At 48.4% G+C, this 13859-nt stretch overlaps 2 protein-coding genes across 4 annotated transcripts; one reads left to right on the forward strand and one right to left on the reverse strand.

Moving 5' to 3' along the window:
• Nucleotides 1-666: 666 nt before the first annotated feature.
• Nucleotides 667-10419, forward strand: LOC143498972 (sodium/bile acid cotransporter 7). 3 transcript variants are annotated; one of them, XM_076993887.1, is made up of 13 exons: nt 667-949; nt 2052-2134; nt 2238-2374; nt 3970-4045; nt 5199-5237; nt 5527-5562; nt 5734-5817; nt 6257-6422; nt 7192-7243; nt 7351-7424; nt 8045-8190; nt 8323-8383; nt 9684-10419. In XM_076993887.1, exons 1-12 carry the CDS (start codon nt 850-852, stop codon nt 8341-8343), a joined length of 1014 nt encoding a protein of 337 aa, XP_076850002.1. In that variant the 5' UTR covers nt 667-849; the 3' UTR covers nt 8344-8383; nt 9684-10419. The 3 variants fall into 3 exon arrangements, with proteins under 3 accessions (XP_076850002.1, XP_076850001.1, XP_076850003.1); XM_076993886.1 differs by lacking the exon at nt 8323-8383; XM_076993888.1 differs by lacking the exons at nt 5199-5237; nt 5527-5562; nt 5734-5817; ... (4 more) ...; nt 8323-8383; nt 9684-10419 and having other exon boundaries at nt 680-949; nt 3938-4043.
• A 281-nt stretch (nt 10420-10700) lies between these two features.
• LOC143498961 (reelin domain-containing protein 1-like) lies at nt 10701-13857 on the reverse strand. The gene is made up of 5 exons (XM_076993871.1): nt 13660-13857; nt 13251-13476; nt 12613-12737; nt 12355-12524; nt 10701-11397 (listed from the first exon to the last, which is right to left on the reverse strand). The coding sequence occupies exons 1-5, from the start codon at nt 13829-13831 to the stop codon at nt 11041-11043; spliced, it is 1050 nt and encodes a 349-aa protein (XP_076849986.1). The 5' UTR covers nt 13832-13857; the 3' UTR covers nt 10701-11040.
• Nucleotides 13858-13859: the final 2 nt, after the last annotated feature.

Genomic DNA, 13859 nt, shown 5'->3' on the forward strand with positions numbered 1-13859 from the left:
AGGGTTTGTAGCAGCCATTTCCTCCAACAGCTGCTGTAATAGATCGTTCTGCCCAAACGTCAATTCCTTAGTCTAAGTGTCGTTCTTCATCCAGGTTAGCGAGTTTAAGGAGTTGATGCCAGAGCATAGAGATTATCTAAACATTTATGACAGACGTGAGTCAAGACAGGTGTGGCATTCAAAGATTCACTCGCTTAAACGGGCAGCTGTGTACAGGGAGGAGGGGACTGTGTAAATAAGTCAAAAAGATGAAAACCTTTATGATCTTTCCACCAGATGGCGCCAGTTCACAAACATGCTTGTATCAATGAGGACAAAATCTTCAATGTTCAATGTTATATTTTGTGTTTAAATATCCTTTCAAGTGACCGAAATGCAAAACATTAACATCTGTCAAAGTAATCACATACTATGCGCTCAACATTAGTAACACATGTCGCAACATACTGACCAAAATGACCCAACAAGTCACAATGCAGTATTTGGGAGGATTTCTATTTGTCAATATTCATAGAGCTATAACTCAGAAAGAAACTAGACGTGTCAGGCAATAACGGTTTTCAGATTTGGAATCCGCATGATTCTTTTATTAGTGGACAGGTAAAAGTGTTATGTTGGTCATTACCGTGGCTAGTGATGGTTTACTCGGTATTTTATGGTATTACGGTAGTTATAAAGTAATGTACGTGCGCTCTGATGATACACATGACGGTACCGATGGCGCTCCGCATATGTGTCCGGAAGTGTGTGGACCCGCTCCCCGTCACACTCACACTCTCATGTTCTGCGTTCGCACAGGTAGCACTGGACACAGTGGCGCGCGCCGGCGGCTGACCGGACTCCGACGTCATGGGCCCGTTAGCGCGAGCGCGGAAAGAATGGTTCATCGTCGGTATCGTGCTCGTGATCGCCTCCGCCAAGCTCGCGCCGTCCGTTGGAGTGAAAGGAGGTGAGTTGCTCGCGGGGTTCCCGTTGGGTGAAATGAGGCTCATATCTGCACTAACTGTGATCTCCCTCTGAATTTCAGCCCCGTGTCCCGTGTGAGTGGTGATCTCCTCTTGTGATACACACACACACACTCCTCTTGTGATCTTATCTCCTCTTGATTGTGCTGTGAGCATCTTCTGTGCTAGTGTCAGCTGCAGGTTCTAGTGTGTAACTTTGGTACCTGGCATGATGCAACTGGTACCAGCAACTACATTATAGACCTGCCCGCCGTGCATGTGTGTTAGGCATGGATCGGCGCTGAGTAAGCGACTGGAGTGACTTCTTTAACTTGGCCACTTGTTTGCGCTGTTCTGGTTAATGACACGTCGCACTGGCCCGACCCGGATCATTCCGGAACACCGTCAGCGGTCGGGCAGAGTGGTTGGGCCAGTATGACGAGCTTTGTGCTTGAGTGATGAATAGCTTTAGAGTCGCTGTTATTAAGGATCCTGAGAAATGTCTGTGCCCTGTTTTCTTGTGCCTTACGGCGTTTCATTAAGTACACAAACAGAAGAAAAGGCTTGTACGGAAAAATAAACACAGGACTATATGCACATGTATTAATCATAATCATAATGCGTGAACCTACACTAACGCACTAACCCCAGCAAAGTTAGACATCTGAGATTATGGTGCGCATGCGCTGTTGTGTATAGATGATTTGTATGAAACATACAGAAACGTAAGTATAATCCATAGGGTTGCTCAATATGAAGATTATGTAATGGGATTATACTGCTGCATATCGTGATTAGTATTGGGATTATAGGCATGGTATAGTTAAAGATTGCATTATTTTACCATTTTCTGACCTGAAAATGATCTGAATAATATTAAAAAGTGGGATTCGTAGTGCAAATGTTGTAAAAATTATTACTTTGTATTTTGTTCTGTTCCCTGTAATAATGTCCTCCATTGAGTTGAGTTTGTTCTCTGTAGTTTAGTGGATTGATTTAAATTGTCTGTGTTCCTGCTTTCATATTCACACAGCTGACATGGGCGGTGCAGACCACGCCCTTTTGCCTAATGTCATTGGTTAATGGTTGTTACCTGCTCTCTCTCAGGTCCTCTTCGGCCCGAGATCACCATCACCTATGTAGCTGTATCAACCATCTTCTTTAACAGTGGCCTGTCCTTAAAGACTGAGGTGAGGGTGTGTGTTTGGAGTGTAAGTACATGCTCCCGTCTGAACGATGGTCTCAGTGTTGTCTTTTGATCGCTCCTCTTCCTCCCCTGTTTTTCGCTCGTAGGAGTTGGCGAGTGCGTTGATGCACGTGAAGTTACATCTGTTTGTTCAGACGTTCACGCTGGTCTTTTTTCCCGTGGCCATCTGGGTGCTGCTTCGAGTCCTGGCACTCACGGCTATTAATGAATGGCTTCTCAAGGGGTAATCAAACACACACGTGGTCATTATTACCAGTTTAGTCAACATCTCAGGGTCTCGCACTCTTCCCAGCCGACACATTTTTCCATTACACGCAACACACACACACATATACACACACACACCTCTCTCTTTCCCCCTCTACCTGTTTACACTAGGCTGAATGGGGTCTCTTTGTGCGGGTCGTTGTCGGGGGGTTACATGTGGTGCCTACAGGGTGGTGGGGCTCAGACCTCCATCTGTAGCCTCCTTCATCCACACTGCCTGTCCAAGGAAACGTGGCCGTTTCCTCCAGCAGTTGGGTTAGCACAGAGCCCGAGGTGTTGGTGGGATCTCTGAGGCCCAGTACTGAGACTGGAGGTGCTGTTAAACCCAGTACTGGAGGTGCTGTAAAACCCGGCACCGGAGGTGCTGTTAAACCCAATAGCTGTGGGTGAAGGCAATGTTACAGCAGTTAAATTTACTGTATACATGTGGAAACGACACATTTCTGAAGTGGTGGATTGTCAGCATATACAAATAGAGCCATTACAACCAACATATCACCAACTGAGTGACTGCTTACTGCATCAATCACATCCTGCGTTAGTGGCCACTCCCTGAGGTGCAGAGGCGTGTTCAGCAGAGACGTACACCTGAGACTAGACCTGGTTTCAATTGTGATGATTACTGTGCATAATGACTCTCTTGCATGTGGGTTCTGCACAATGCAATGTGTGTAAGACTTGAACCAGTTCGTGTGTGTGTGCGTGTGTGCGTGTGTGTGTGTGTGTGCGCGTGTGTGTTACAGGATGCTGACTAGGCTGTGTGTGTGTTTTACAGGTTGCTGACTGTAGGCTGTGTGTGTGTGTGTGTGTGTGTGTGTGTGTGTGTGTGTGTGTGTGTGTGTGTGTGTGTGTGTGTGTGTGTGTGTGTGTGTGTGTATGTGTTACAGGTTGCTGACTGTAGTGTGTGTGTATATGTGTTACAGGTTGCTGACTGTAGTGTGTGTGTGTGTGTTACAGGTTGCTGACTGTAGTGTGTGTGTGTGTTACAGGTTGCTGACTGTAGTGTGTGTGTGTGTGTTACAGGTTGCTGACTGTAGTGTGTGTGTGTGTGTGTGTGTGTTACAGGTTGCTGACTGTAGTGTGTGTGTGTGTGTGTGTTACAGGTTGCTGACTGTAGTGTGTGTATATGTGTTACAGGTTGCTGACTAGTGTGTGTGTGTGTGTGTGTGTGTGTGTGTGTGTGTTACAGGTTGCTGACTGTAGGCTGTATGTGTGTGTATTACAGGTTGCTGACTGTAGGCTGTGTGTGTGTGTGTGTGTGTGTGTGTGTATGTGTGTGTTACAGGTTGCTGACTGTAGGCTGTATGTGTGTGTGTTACAGGTTGCTGACTGTAGTGTGTGTGTGTGTGTGTGTGTGTGTGTGTGTGTGTGTGTTACAGGTTGCTGACTGTAGTGTGTGTGTGTGTGTGTTACAGGTTGCTGACTGTAGGCTGTATGTGTGTGTGTTACAGGTTGCTGACTGTAGTGTGTGTGTGTGTTACAGGTTGCTGACTGTAGGCTGTATGTGTGTGTGTTACAGGTTGCTGACTGTAGTGTGTGTGTGTGTTACAGGTTGCTGACTGTAGGCTGTATGCCTCCTCCTGTCTCCTCGGCTGTCATCCTCACTAAAGCTGTAGGAGGAAATGAGGTTAGTGAGTGTCTGGTCATTAGAATATCTCACTAAAGCTGTAGGGGGAAATGAGGTTAGTGAGTGTCTGGTCATTAGAATATCTCACTAAAGCTGTAGGAGGAAATGAGGTTAGTGAGTGTCTGGTCATTAGAATATCTCACTAAAGCTGTAGGGGGAAATGAGGTTAGTGAGTGTCTGGTCATTAGAATATCTCACTAAAGCTGTAGGGGGAAATGAGGTTAGTGAGTGTCTGGTCATTAGAATATCTCACTAAAGCTGTAGGGGGAAATGAGGTTAGTGAGTGTCTGGTCATTAGAATATCTCACTAAAGCTGTAGGGGGAAATGAGGTTAGTGAGTGTCTGGTCATTAGAATATCTCACTAAAGCTGTAGGGGGAAATGAGGTTAGTGAGTGTCTGGTCATTAGAATATCTCACTAAAGCTGTAGGGGGAAATGAGGTTAGTGAGTGTCTGGTCATTAGAATATCTCACTAAAGCTGTAGGAGGAAATGAGGTTAGTGAGTGTCTGGTCATTAGAATATCTCACTAAAGCTGTAGGGGGAAATGAGGTTAGTGAGTGTCTGGTCATTAGAATATCTCACTAAAGCTGTAGGGGGAAATGAGGTTAGTGAGTGTCTGGTCATTAGAATATCTCACTAAAGCTGTAGGAGGAAATGAGGTTAGTGAGTGTCTGGTCATTAGAATATCTCACTAAAGCTGTAGGGGGAAATGAGGTTAGTGAGTGTCTGGTCATTAGAATATCTCACTAAAGCTGTAGGAGGAAATGAGGTTAGTGAGTGTCTGGTCATTAGAATATCTCACTAAAGCTGTAGGGGGAAATGAGGTTAGTGAGTGTCTGGTCATTAAAATATCTCTGCCCTGCTGGACTGTCTCAGTGAGTCCTCTTCATTCCCTGAAACTATCTTTGCTTTAGCTCCATTTCAGTGTCACTGTCTGATCCTTAATCAATGCCTTACCAGAGAGTCATAGTAGTGAACAGTGTATCGAAATGTGTTATACAGTAATTGACACTGTGTGACTGTGTCTTAATCATCTTCACAAATACAGTGTTTCAGAGATCAAATGTCTTAACACTGATTATTTCTCATCATCATAATACACATAATACGATGTGATGTGTTGTGTCACTCAGAAAGTTTTCATGTTTGCAGGCGGCAGCCATTTTCAACTCTGCATTTGGGAGCTTTCTGGTAAGTGTTACTGCAGTGTTGGGACAGTAGTGGACCCACTGTCCTGAAGCAGAGGGGGGGGGCGGGGTCCCACTGTCCTGAAGCAGAGGGGGGGCGGGGTCCCACTGTCCTGAAGCAGGGGGGGCGGGGTCCCACTGTCCTGAAGCAGAGGGGGGGCGGGGTCCCACTGTCCTGAAGCAGAGGGGGGGCGGGGTCCCACTGTCCTATGGGAGAGGAGAGGGGGCGGAGTCTGGAGACACCTGAAGGTGTGTGGAGGGATGAGGCGTGTTAAAGTATCTCTGTTCTGCAGGGGATTGTGGTCACGCCCATGTTGCTGCTTGTGTTCGTGAGTAAAGTTTTAATCCCTCGTCCTCTTAATGACTCACAACGCAAGTTATTAGTGGTTTGTCTTCATCTTCAGCAGGATGTTTTTAATCATGATGTGTGTGTGTGTGTGTGTGTGTGTGTGTGTGTGTGTGTGTGTGTGTGTGTGTGTGTGTGTGTGTTCCTGCTGCAGCTTGGCTCCTCGTCCTCTGTGCCATTTTCCTCCATTTTCTCTCAGCTCTTCATGACTGTTGTGGTCCCTCTCATAATTGGCCAGGTGAGTGTGAGTGTGAGTGTGTGTGTGTGTGTGTGTGTGTGTGTGTGTGTGTGTCTGCATGCGTTAGTGTGTACAGTGTGTGTGTGTGTGTGTGTGTCTGCATGCGTTAGTGTGTACAGTGTGTGTGTGTGTGTCTGCATGCGTTAGTGTGTGTGTGTGTGTGTGTGTGTGTCTGCATGCGTTAGTGTGTACAGTGTGTGTGTGTGTGTACTCTGACACACAGTAATTTCACACCGTCAGCCTGACTCAGCATCTCTCTGTGTGGTATGGAGTCACATGTCTTTAGTATTAACATGTGTTGACTCAGCTTAGCACAATGAGTTATTGCAACATCAGACTGGAAGCCCACCACTCAACACAACATAACCCTGCATTGTGTGTGTGTGTTTGTTTGTTCATGTGTGTGTGTGTGTGTGTGTGTGTGTGTGTGTGTGTGTAGGTGTGCAGGACGTTCCTGCGGGACTGGCTGGAGCGGCGGAAGCTTCCGTTCGGTGCTGTGAGCAGCATGGTGTTGTTGATGATCATCTACACCACGTTCTGCGACACCTTCTCCAACCCCAGCATCGAGCTGGACCACCTCAGCCTCCTCTACATCATCCTCATCAGTGAGTGACGTGTGTGTGTGTGTGTGTGTGTGTGTGTGTGTGTGTGTGTGTGTGTGTGTGTGTGTGTGTGTGTGTGTGTGTGTGTGTGTGTGTGTGTGTGTGTGTGTGTGTGTGTGCGCGCGCCTGCTTCATCCCTGCTGCAGACGTGGGAACAGTGAGCACCATGTCTCTGGGCTGACTGTCCATGTTCACACACACACACACACACTGATCACACACAGTCAAACATCATGGACTTGTTTAGAAGGTAACTGAGGAAGAGGAACTTTAATGAAGCAGACAGAAGGAGAAGACGGAGGCGTGTACGTCCTGTAAACACCACACCACTGCAGATGGTGTATGACAACAAATGTGAAATGTTGATGAGTAAAGCCGTCATCATCAGTAGGTGTTCAACATAAATCTTTGGTCCAACTCCCTTTTCACACTTCCTGCCTGGCCAATGAATGATCGGGTCACGTCTCCATCACCAAGCGGATTGGCCGTGTTGTTTCAGTTCTAGCGTGGAGCACTTTCCTCACTCCCAGCCCATTAGAGTGGTCCCTGTGTCCGCAGTAGCTGTAAACCAGACTTAAGTGCACATACACACCTACGTTCACACCTACACACCTACGCTCATATGTCTGAGCACATAAGCATGTTGGGGAAGTGTGTGTGAATTGTGTGTGTGATTGATACATGAAATATGCAATTACATGAAAAGCAGAATGATTATATCTCTCTGTCTCTGTCTCTCTCTCTCTCTCTCTCTCTCTCTCTCTCTCTCCAGTTTTCTCCATTCAGCTCACCTTCATGTTACTGACGTTTCTTTTATCTACCAGGTAGGTCACACACACACACACACACACACACACACACACACACACACACACACACACACACATATTCCCTGTGTTACATCCTCACCAGTGGTTCTGTCTGTTCTTAGGAAGTCTTCAGGGTTCACAGCAGCAGACTCGGTGGCAATTATGTTTTGTTCTACACACAAATCTCTCACACTGGGTAGGCAACTGTTTACACCAAATCTCTCACGCTGGGTAAACAACTGTTTACACCAAATCTCTCACGCTGGGTAGGCAACTGTTTACACCAAATCTCTCACGCTGGGTAAACAACTGTTTACACCAAATCTCTCACGCTGGGTAAACAACTGTTTACACCAAATCTCTCACGCTGGGTAAACAACTGTTTACACCAAATCTCTCACGCTGGGTAAACAACTGTTTATACCAAATCTCTCACGCTGGGTAGGCAACTGTTTACACCAAATCTCTCACGCTGGGTAAACAACTGTTTATACCAAATCTCTCACGCTGGGTAGGCAACTGTTTACACCAAATCTCTCACGCTGGGTAAACAACTGTTTACACCAAATCTCTCACGCTGGGTAAACAACTGTTTACACCAAATCTCTTACACTGAATAAGCAACTGTTTACACAACATTAATTGGTCTTCTAGTTGGTATTCTGCACACAAGTGTTCTCTGGGCTGTTGTATTTTTATGATTAATACTGTCTACATGAAACTGATATTTTATTAAATGCTGATGATACCATGCACATGATAAACCTAACACCACCATTGTGATTAACGTGTGTGTGTGTGTGTGTGTGTTTGTAGGTATCCCCATGCTGAAGATTGTATTTGAGGGATACGAGCATCTGTCTCTGATCTCAGTCCCTCTGCTGATATACCACCCTGCTCAGATCCTGCTGGGGAGTGTGCTGGTTCCCACCATCAGAGCCTGGATGACCACCAGCCAGAAGGTACCAGAGACCAGAGACGCACGCCTCTCAGTGCTGCACGAACACTCACGCCAGCCCTCGTCTAGCTAACTACCCAGAATGCCTTGCTGACGTGCATGTCTCTGACCCTTCCCGTGTGTCTCTCTCTCCCAGTCCGCTATCTTAGTCCGCTAGACCCGCATGCCTGTCCCCCCCCACCACCGTGTCCCACACAGTAAGTGCAAGCGATCCGGAGTTCTGAAGCTTCCGGAACACCGACCGTATTCTGACATCCGCCTCCTTCATGTACCGTGTGTGTGGGAGTCGGGTGGTTGTCAACTCTTTTAAATGTAATAATTTGATTAAATTACTAATTTGATTCAGTTTAAGATTCAGCAATATGTGCCGTCCCTGGCCCCAGGCAGCAGGGCCAAGCCTTCAGTGTGGGGGTGGGCGGGACTGAGGGGAGGTCCTTCAGCGTGGGGGTGGGCGGGACTGAGGGGAGGTCCTTCAGCGTGGGGGTGGGCGGGACTGAGGGGAGGTCCTTCAGCGTGGGGGTGGGCGGGACTGAAGGGAGGTCCTTCAGTGTGGGGGTGGGCGGTACTGAGGGGAGGTCCTTCAGCGTGGAGGTGGGCGGGACTGAGGGGAGGTCCTTCAGCGTGGGGGTGGGCGGGAGAGGTCCTTCAGCGTGGGGGTGGGTGGGACTGAAGGGAGGTCCTTCAGTGTGGGGGTGGGCGGGACTGAGGGGAGGTCCTTCAGCATGGGGGTGGGCGGGACTGAGGGGAGGTCCTTCAGCGTGGGGGTGGGCGGGACTGAGGGGAGGACCTTCAGCGTGGGTGTGGGCGGGACTGAGGCAGGTCCTTCAGCGTGGGTGTGGGCGGGACTGAGGCAGGTCCTTCAGTGTGGGGGTGGGCGGGACTGAAGGGAGGTCCTTCGGCGTCGGGGTGGGCGGGACTGAGGGGAGGTCCTTCGGCGTGGAGGTGGGCGGGACTGAGGGGAGGTCCTTCGGCGTCGGGGTGGGCGGGACTGAGGGGAGGTCCTTCGGCGTGGAGGTGGGCGGGACTGAGGGGAGGTCCTTCGGCGTGGGTGTGGGCGGGACTGAGGGGAGGTCCTTCGGCATGGGTGTGGGCGGGACTGAGGGGAGGTCCTTCAGCGTGGGTGTGGGCGGGACTGAGGGGAGGTCCTTCAGCGTGGGGGTGGGCGGGAATGGGGTCCTTCTCAGGCTGGAAGAAGTTATGTTGCTGAATCTACCCAGCCTACTCTAACACACTCTTTCACTAGGTACTTTTTATGCACCCATCTTTTTTCCCTGAAATAACTACATTACCCGTTTTTAAAAATTCACTTGGTGAACGATTTGTCGTTGTCCTAACAGCAGGTGTTATGGGTGAATCGAGTTGAATAAAGTATTTGCTTACCTGGTAGATTAAAGGAAACATATTTGGACACATTTTAAAGTTTGCAGGACTAATTCTCACTGAATCCTTCTTCTCCTTTCATTTGACTAGTAAATGTGGTCTGTCGTTACCCCGTAGGCGCTGAAAATGACGAAACTTCAGCCTGTCTGAGACCCCCTCCCACCCGCCCCGAGGAGGCGTGGCCAGGCTCAAGACAGACAGACCCCAGCAGGACCCCAGCGGCCAGGCGGGCCACTCCACAGTTCTTCTAACAGGCGCCGGGCGCTCTCCCGATGGAAAATTACCACGGATCAAGTGCCTTCTTCAGCCTGGTGGACACCTGGCCTTCTCTCCCGGACTGGCCCGTTTCCAGGGACGTTACTGTACAGAACAGTGATTCTAGGTTTTTGTTTGATTTTTTGTTTTTTTAAACTGAAATGAGAGTATATATCTCTATTTTTTCATATGAAGTGATGGACGATTTCCACAACTTGTCTCAAAGGAGAGACCTGTCGGCAGCTCATGATTGGCTGTCGTTTCCATGGATCGCTCCTGATTGTCTGTCGTTTCCAAGGGTAGCTCTTGATTGGCTGTCGTTTCCAAGGGTAGCTCTTGATTGGCTGTCGTTTCCATGGGTCGCTACTGATTGTCGTTTCTTTTCCTGCTGTTCTGTTTAGTTTGTAACTTTTGCTAACGTCTTTCTGAGGTGAGCGCGATCATTTTAGCCTCTGTGCTGGACTCTGATGAGCAGTATATTTCAGAAGGTTGACTTCATTATTTTGAGCTGAGTTTGTTGTTTCTGCTGGACAATGGCCCACTCACCAATGTACTGCCATTTCACACACACACACACACACACACACACACACACACACAATAAAGAACCAGGGACACTTTTGTATAACTCACTGTATGAATCTTGGTGTATTTCTTAATCAAATGTATATATAAAATATGAGAAATAAGCATTCATTATCCTTACATAGATGTTATGAAGTACATGTGTATGGGCATGATGAGGTTTCTGCTTGGATAAACCACTTAGTCACAATTTTTAACCCATTTAACAATTTATTTGCTAGAATCGATTAGTATTTTGTACAGTGTAAACATGCTACCAACAGATGGAGCTACTCCAAGTTCCATCAGTAGTTATCTGGTTCAGAATTAACATGTATGTATTTACATATTACATATATATATATATATTCACACACTATTACAAACATTTGTTCACAGTGAATTATTTAGCTATATGTTGGCAGTTTTATTAGCTTTATAATACGTATAAAGAATTTACAAAGAAATTTTTTACTGATGTATTTTGGTAGGAAGCACTAAAAGACAAACATTTAGTTACAGTTTCTAGGGTAAATACACACATGAATCGGGTATTTGTCAAAAATATTTGATCAAAACCTCGAAGTGTTTACTTCCTCAGAGCTGGTGTGTGTTGTGCTAGAGAGGAGGAGTGTGTGTTTATGCTAGTTCCATGCTAGTTCCCGGGAGCAGTGATGAGGTTGTACTCCGTCTGCAGAAGCAGGAAGCTATTCTCTCTAATCCTGCGTACCTGCACCAGGTCCCCGCACTCCTGCACGTGGATTACACCTCTGTTGTCATGGCTGCGGTCTCCCAGCGACACGGCGGTACGCTTCCGGCAGTGCTTCCTCTGCAGGTAGCGCAGGCCCACGGCCACGGCCATCCCCAGAGCGGCAGAGAGGCCCAGCAGCAGGCCCAGCTCGGGCATGCTCTGCCTGGGCACGCCGTCCGGCTTCGCCCCTTCTCTGTCTGGAGCTCTGGACGTCTCTCTGGGGCGCTGAGGGGGATTGTGACCGGTGGAATCTCCCTCGCTCTGGGAGTGAGGGTCAGGCTCGTATACGGACGGGAGCGGGTCAGAATGGGAGTGGAGTTGTGCTAGAGGTGGATCAGAACGGTAATCCGAAGGAGGCGTGGATGTGTCCGGTCGGACGGGAGCGAGCGTGTGTGTCAGGGTGATGGGGGCTGTAGTAGGTGGCCACATGGTAGGAGTGTGTATGCACGTAGAGGAAAGATCACTCTGTAAGTAGTGTGTGGTGTGAGACATCCCGTCTGTCTGTGTGTGTGTCGTGAGTGGAGGCCTTGGCGTGGTCTCTGTGAGGGGTGTCTGTCCTGCAGGTGTGTGACATGTTGTGATCTCTGTGATTTGGGGTGTGTGTCTTGTATATGTGGCTAATGTGTGTGAAATCACACTGTGTGTGTCTGGAGTGGACGTGGGGTTCCCGAGAGGAGATTGGAGTGTGGGTGGAGTGGAGAGGGTGGATAGTCGGGTGAGAGAGCCCGGCATGGAGGTTGCCACATTGGGTTGGAGAGGGGTGGGGGTGTGGGTGGGGACAGTAGTGGAGCTGGGGTTCAGAGGCTCAGAGGAGACACCCAGAAAACCCGCATGGAAGTGAGAGAGAGTGTGTGTTTTCTCGTGTGTTTGTGCACCAGTGGCGCTGTGGTTTAGTGTGTGTGTGTGAGTGTGTGCGGTAGTGGGCAGGTGTTTATCCGGCGTGGTGTTTGGGTATGAGTGTGTGTGAATGTGTTCAAATAGCCCAGCATGAGTTGGTGTGCTTTTATGAAGAAGAGCCTTGGAAGTGGTGTGTGTGTGGAGTTGTGTTTGTGGGCCAGAAGTAGATGTAGTGATGTGTAAGAATATGGTGGAGCTTGGCTCTGTTTGTGTTGTTAAGGTAACTTGTGTATCGTTTTTTGTGTGTATGGTATGGTCTGTGATATTGCAGGTTTCTGATGTGGTGTGTCCAGGGTTGTGTGTTCTATCCTGTTTGGGTACATCTGTAAATGGTTGTGTATCAGAGTTTCTGTTCCTCGGTAGTGTGTGCATATTCTGGGCTGGTAAAATGTGCGTGGGCAAGTTTATCAGTCTGGCTGTAGTGTTTTGTGAGTACAGTGTGTTATGCACAGAAGTGTGTATTCGAATGTCTGTGGACCTCATAAAAGATGCTGTAAGGGAAAACAAAGACTAGTTACGGAGAGGAATGTGTGCTTATATATACATGTGTGTGTGTGTGTAGAGGTAGTGCACTGTTACCTGATAAAATCCTAGTCGGTAGAGCACTGCCATAGCCTGCTCCCTGAACACTACGGGTCCCATCATGCACCACGGATGATCGAATCCGAGCCCCGTAGACAAAATAGGAGTAGACCACTGTGATGCTGAAGGGGGGGTGGGGGGGTGGGGGGGGGGGGTGGGGGGGTAGAGGGAGGGGGAAGGATGGGGCAGTTTGAGATTACATCAAACAGGGTTAAACATGTCCATGTCCAAGAGAAATAAGACCTGTACGTATACATACATGTATGTATGAGAGAAAAGACTAACCGAGCCAATTTAGGGTTTGTGTGTGTGTGTGTGTGTGTGTGTGTGTGTGTGTGTGTGTGTGTGTGTGTGTGTGTGTGTGTGTGTGTGTGTTCATTCCTTCATGGCCATGTGTGTTTATGATCAGGCACCAAAAAGGACACACTGACTTCTAATGTCTGTCCCATTTGTCACCAGCAGAGGGAGCCCATTAAACAACGCAGTTTGACACATAAGTTTTCATTTTTCTTCCAAGAACCCCAGTGCAGAAACTATCTACATATCTGAGGGTCAGGTCAAGGCATGTGTGTGAGTGCATGTGTGCGTGTGAGTGCATGTGTGCGTGTGTGTGTGTGTGTGTGTGTGTTTCTCACTAAAATCTCAGGTCCCCGCTGGGCTGAGATGGAGCCCTCCAGGTGAACGAGAGGTTCCTCTTCAGCAGCTTGTCGGAGTGTGTGACTGTGTCTCCGGTGGACAGGCAGGAGAGGGTGTGTGTGCCCGGTGGGTGTAGTGTGAACTCGCCCCCCACCACATGGTCCCCCGGCACTGAACGAGCCTGTAGCAGCAAGCCCATGAAAGCTCGAGAACTACGCACACTCACTGAGATCACACACACACACACACACACACACACACACACATATAACACTTAGGGTATGTTTTACAATAGGTGCATTTCAAGGCTTGTGTTTTATATTAAGTGTAGATGGTGTGAAGGGTGATGTCTGTGTGGTCATGTTACAGGATAAGAGCTGAGAGGTGTGTATGGTGATGTGTGCTTACCCATGAGTGTGTGTAGCGGTAGGTAAACTCCCCGGCTGGTGTGTATGGTCAGCGTGGACGGTAGGTGTGTGTACTGTAGATGGGCACCGATGTGACCAGGCTTCATATCCACACAGGAGGCAGAACTCGCCCCGTGAGAAAAGCACACACACCCTGTGTGTTCCCAACTCATCCACACACACACCACTAGCACTGCCTTA

This window comes from Brachyhypopomus gauderio, unplaced genomic scaffold (genome assembly GCF_052324685.1).
Source record: "Brachyhypopomus gauderio isolate BG-103 unplaced genomic scaffold, BGAUD_0.2 sc127, whole genome shotgun sequence".
In the NCBI taxonomy this organism is placed as follows: domain Eukaryota; kingdom Metazoa; phylum Chordata; class Actinopteri; order Gymnotiformes; family Hypopomidae; genus Brachyhypopomus; species Brachyhypopomus gauderio.

Bases quoted from the DNA above. Each gene is read 5' to 3' on its own strand.
- LOC143498972 (XM_076993886.1), top strand. From the start codon at position 850: ATGGGCCCGTTAGCGCGAGCGCGGAAAGAATGGTTCATCGTCGGTATC. The intron at 6,423-7,191 runs GTGAGTGACGTG...CTCTCTCTCCAG, and splicing joins CCTCTACATCATCCTCATCA to TTTTCTCCATTCAGCTCACC. The intron at 7,425-8,044 runs GTAGGCAACTGT...GTGTGTTTGTAG, and splicing joins ACACAAATCTCTCACACTGG to GTATCCCCATGCTGAAGATT.
- LOC143498961 (XM_076993871.1), bottom strand. From the start codon at position 13,831: ATGAGTTGGGAACACACAGGGTGTGTGTGCTTTTCTCACGGGGCGAGT. The intron at 12,738-13,250 runs GTGAGAAACACA...CCCCCCCTTCAG, and splicing joins AGCGGGGACCTGAGATTTTA to CATCACAGTGGTCTACTCCT. The intron at 11,398-12,354 runs GTACCCAAACAG...CCTCACTCCCAG, and splicing joins ATACACAACCATTTACAGAT to AGCGAGGGAGATTCCACCGG.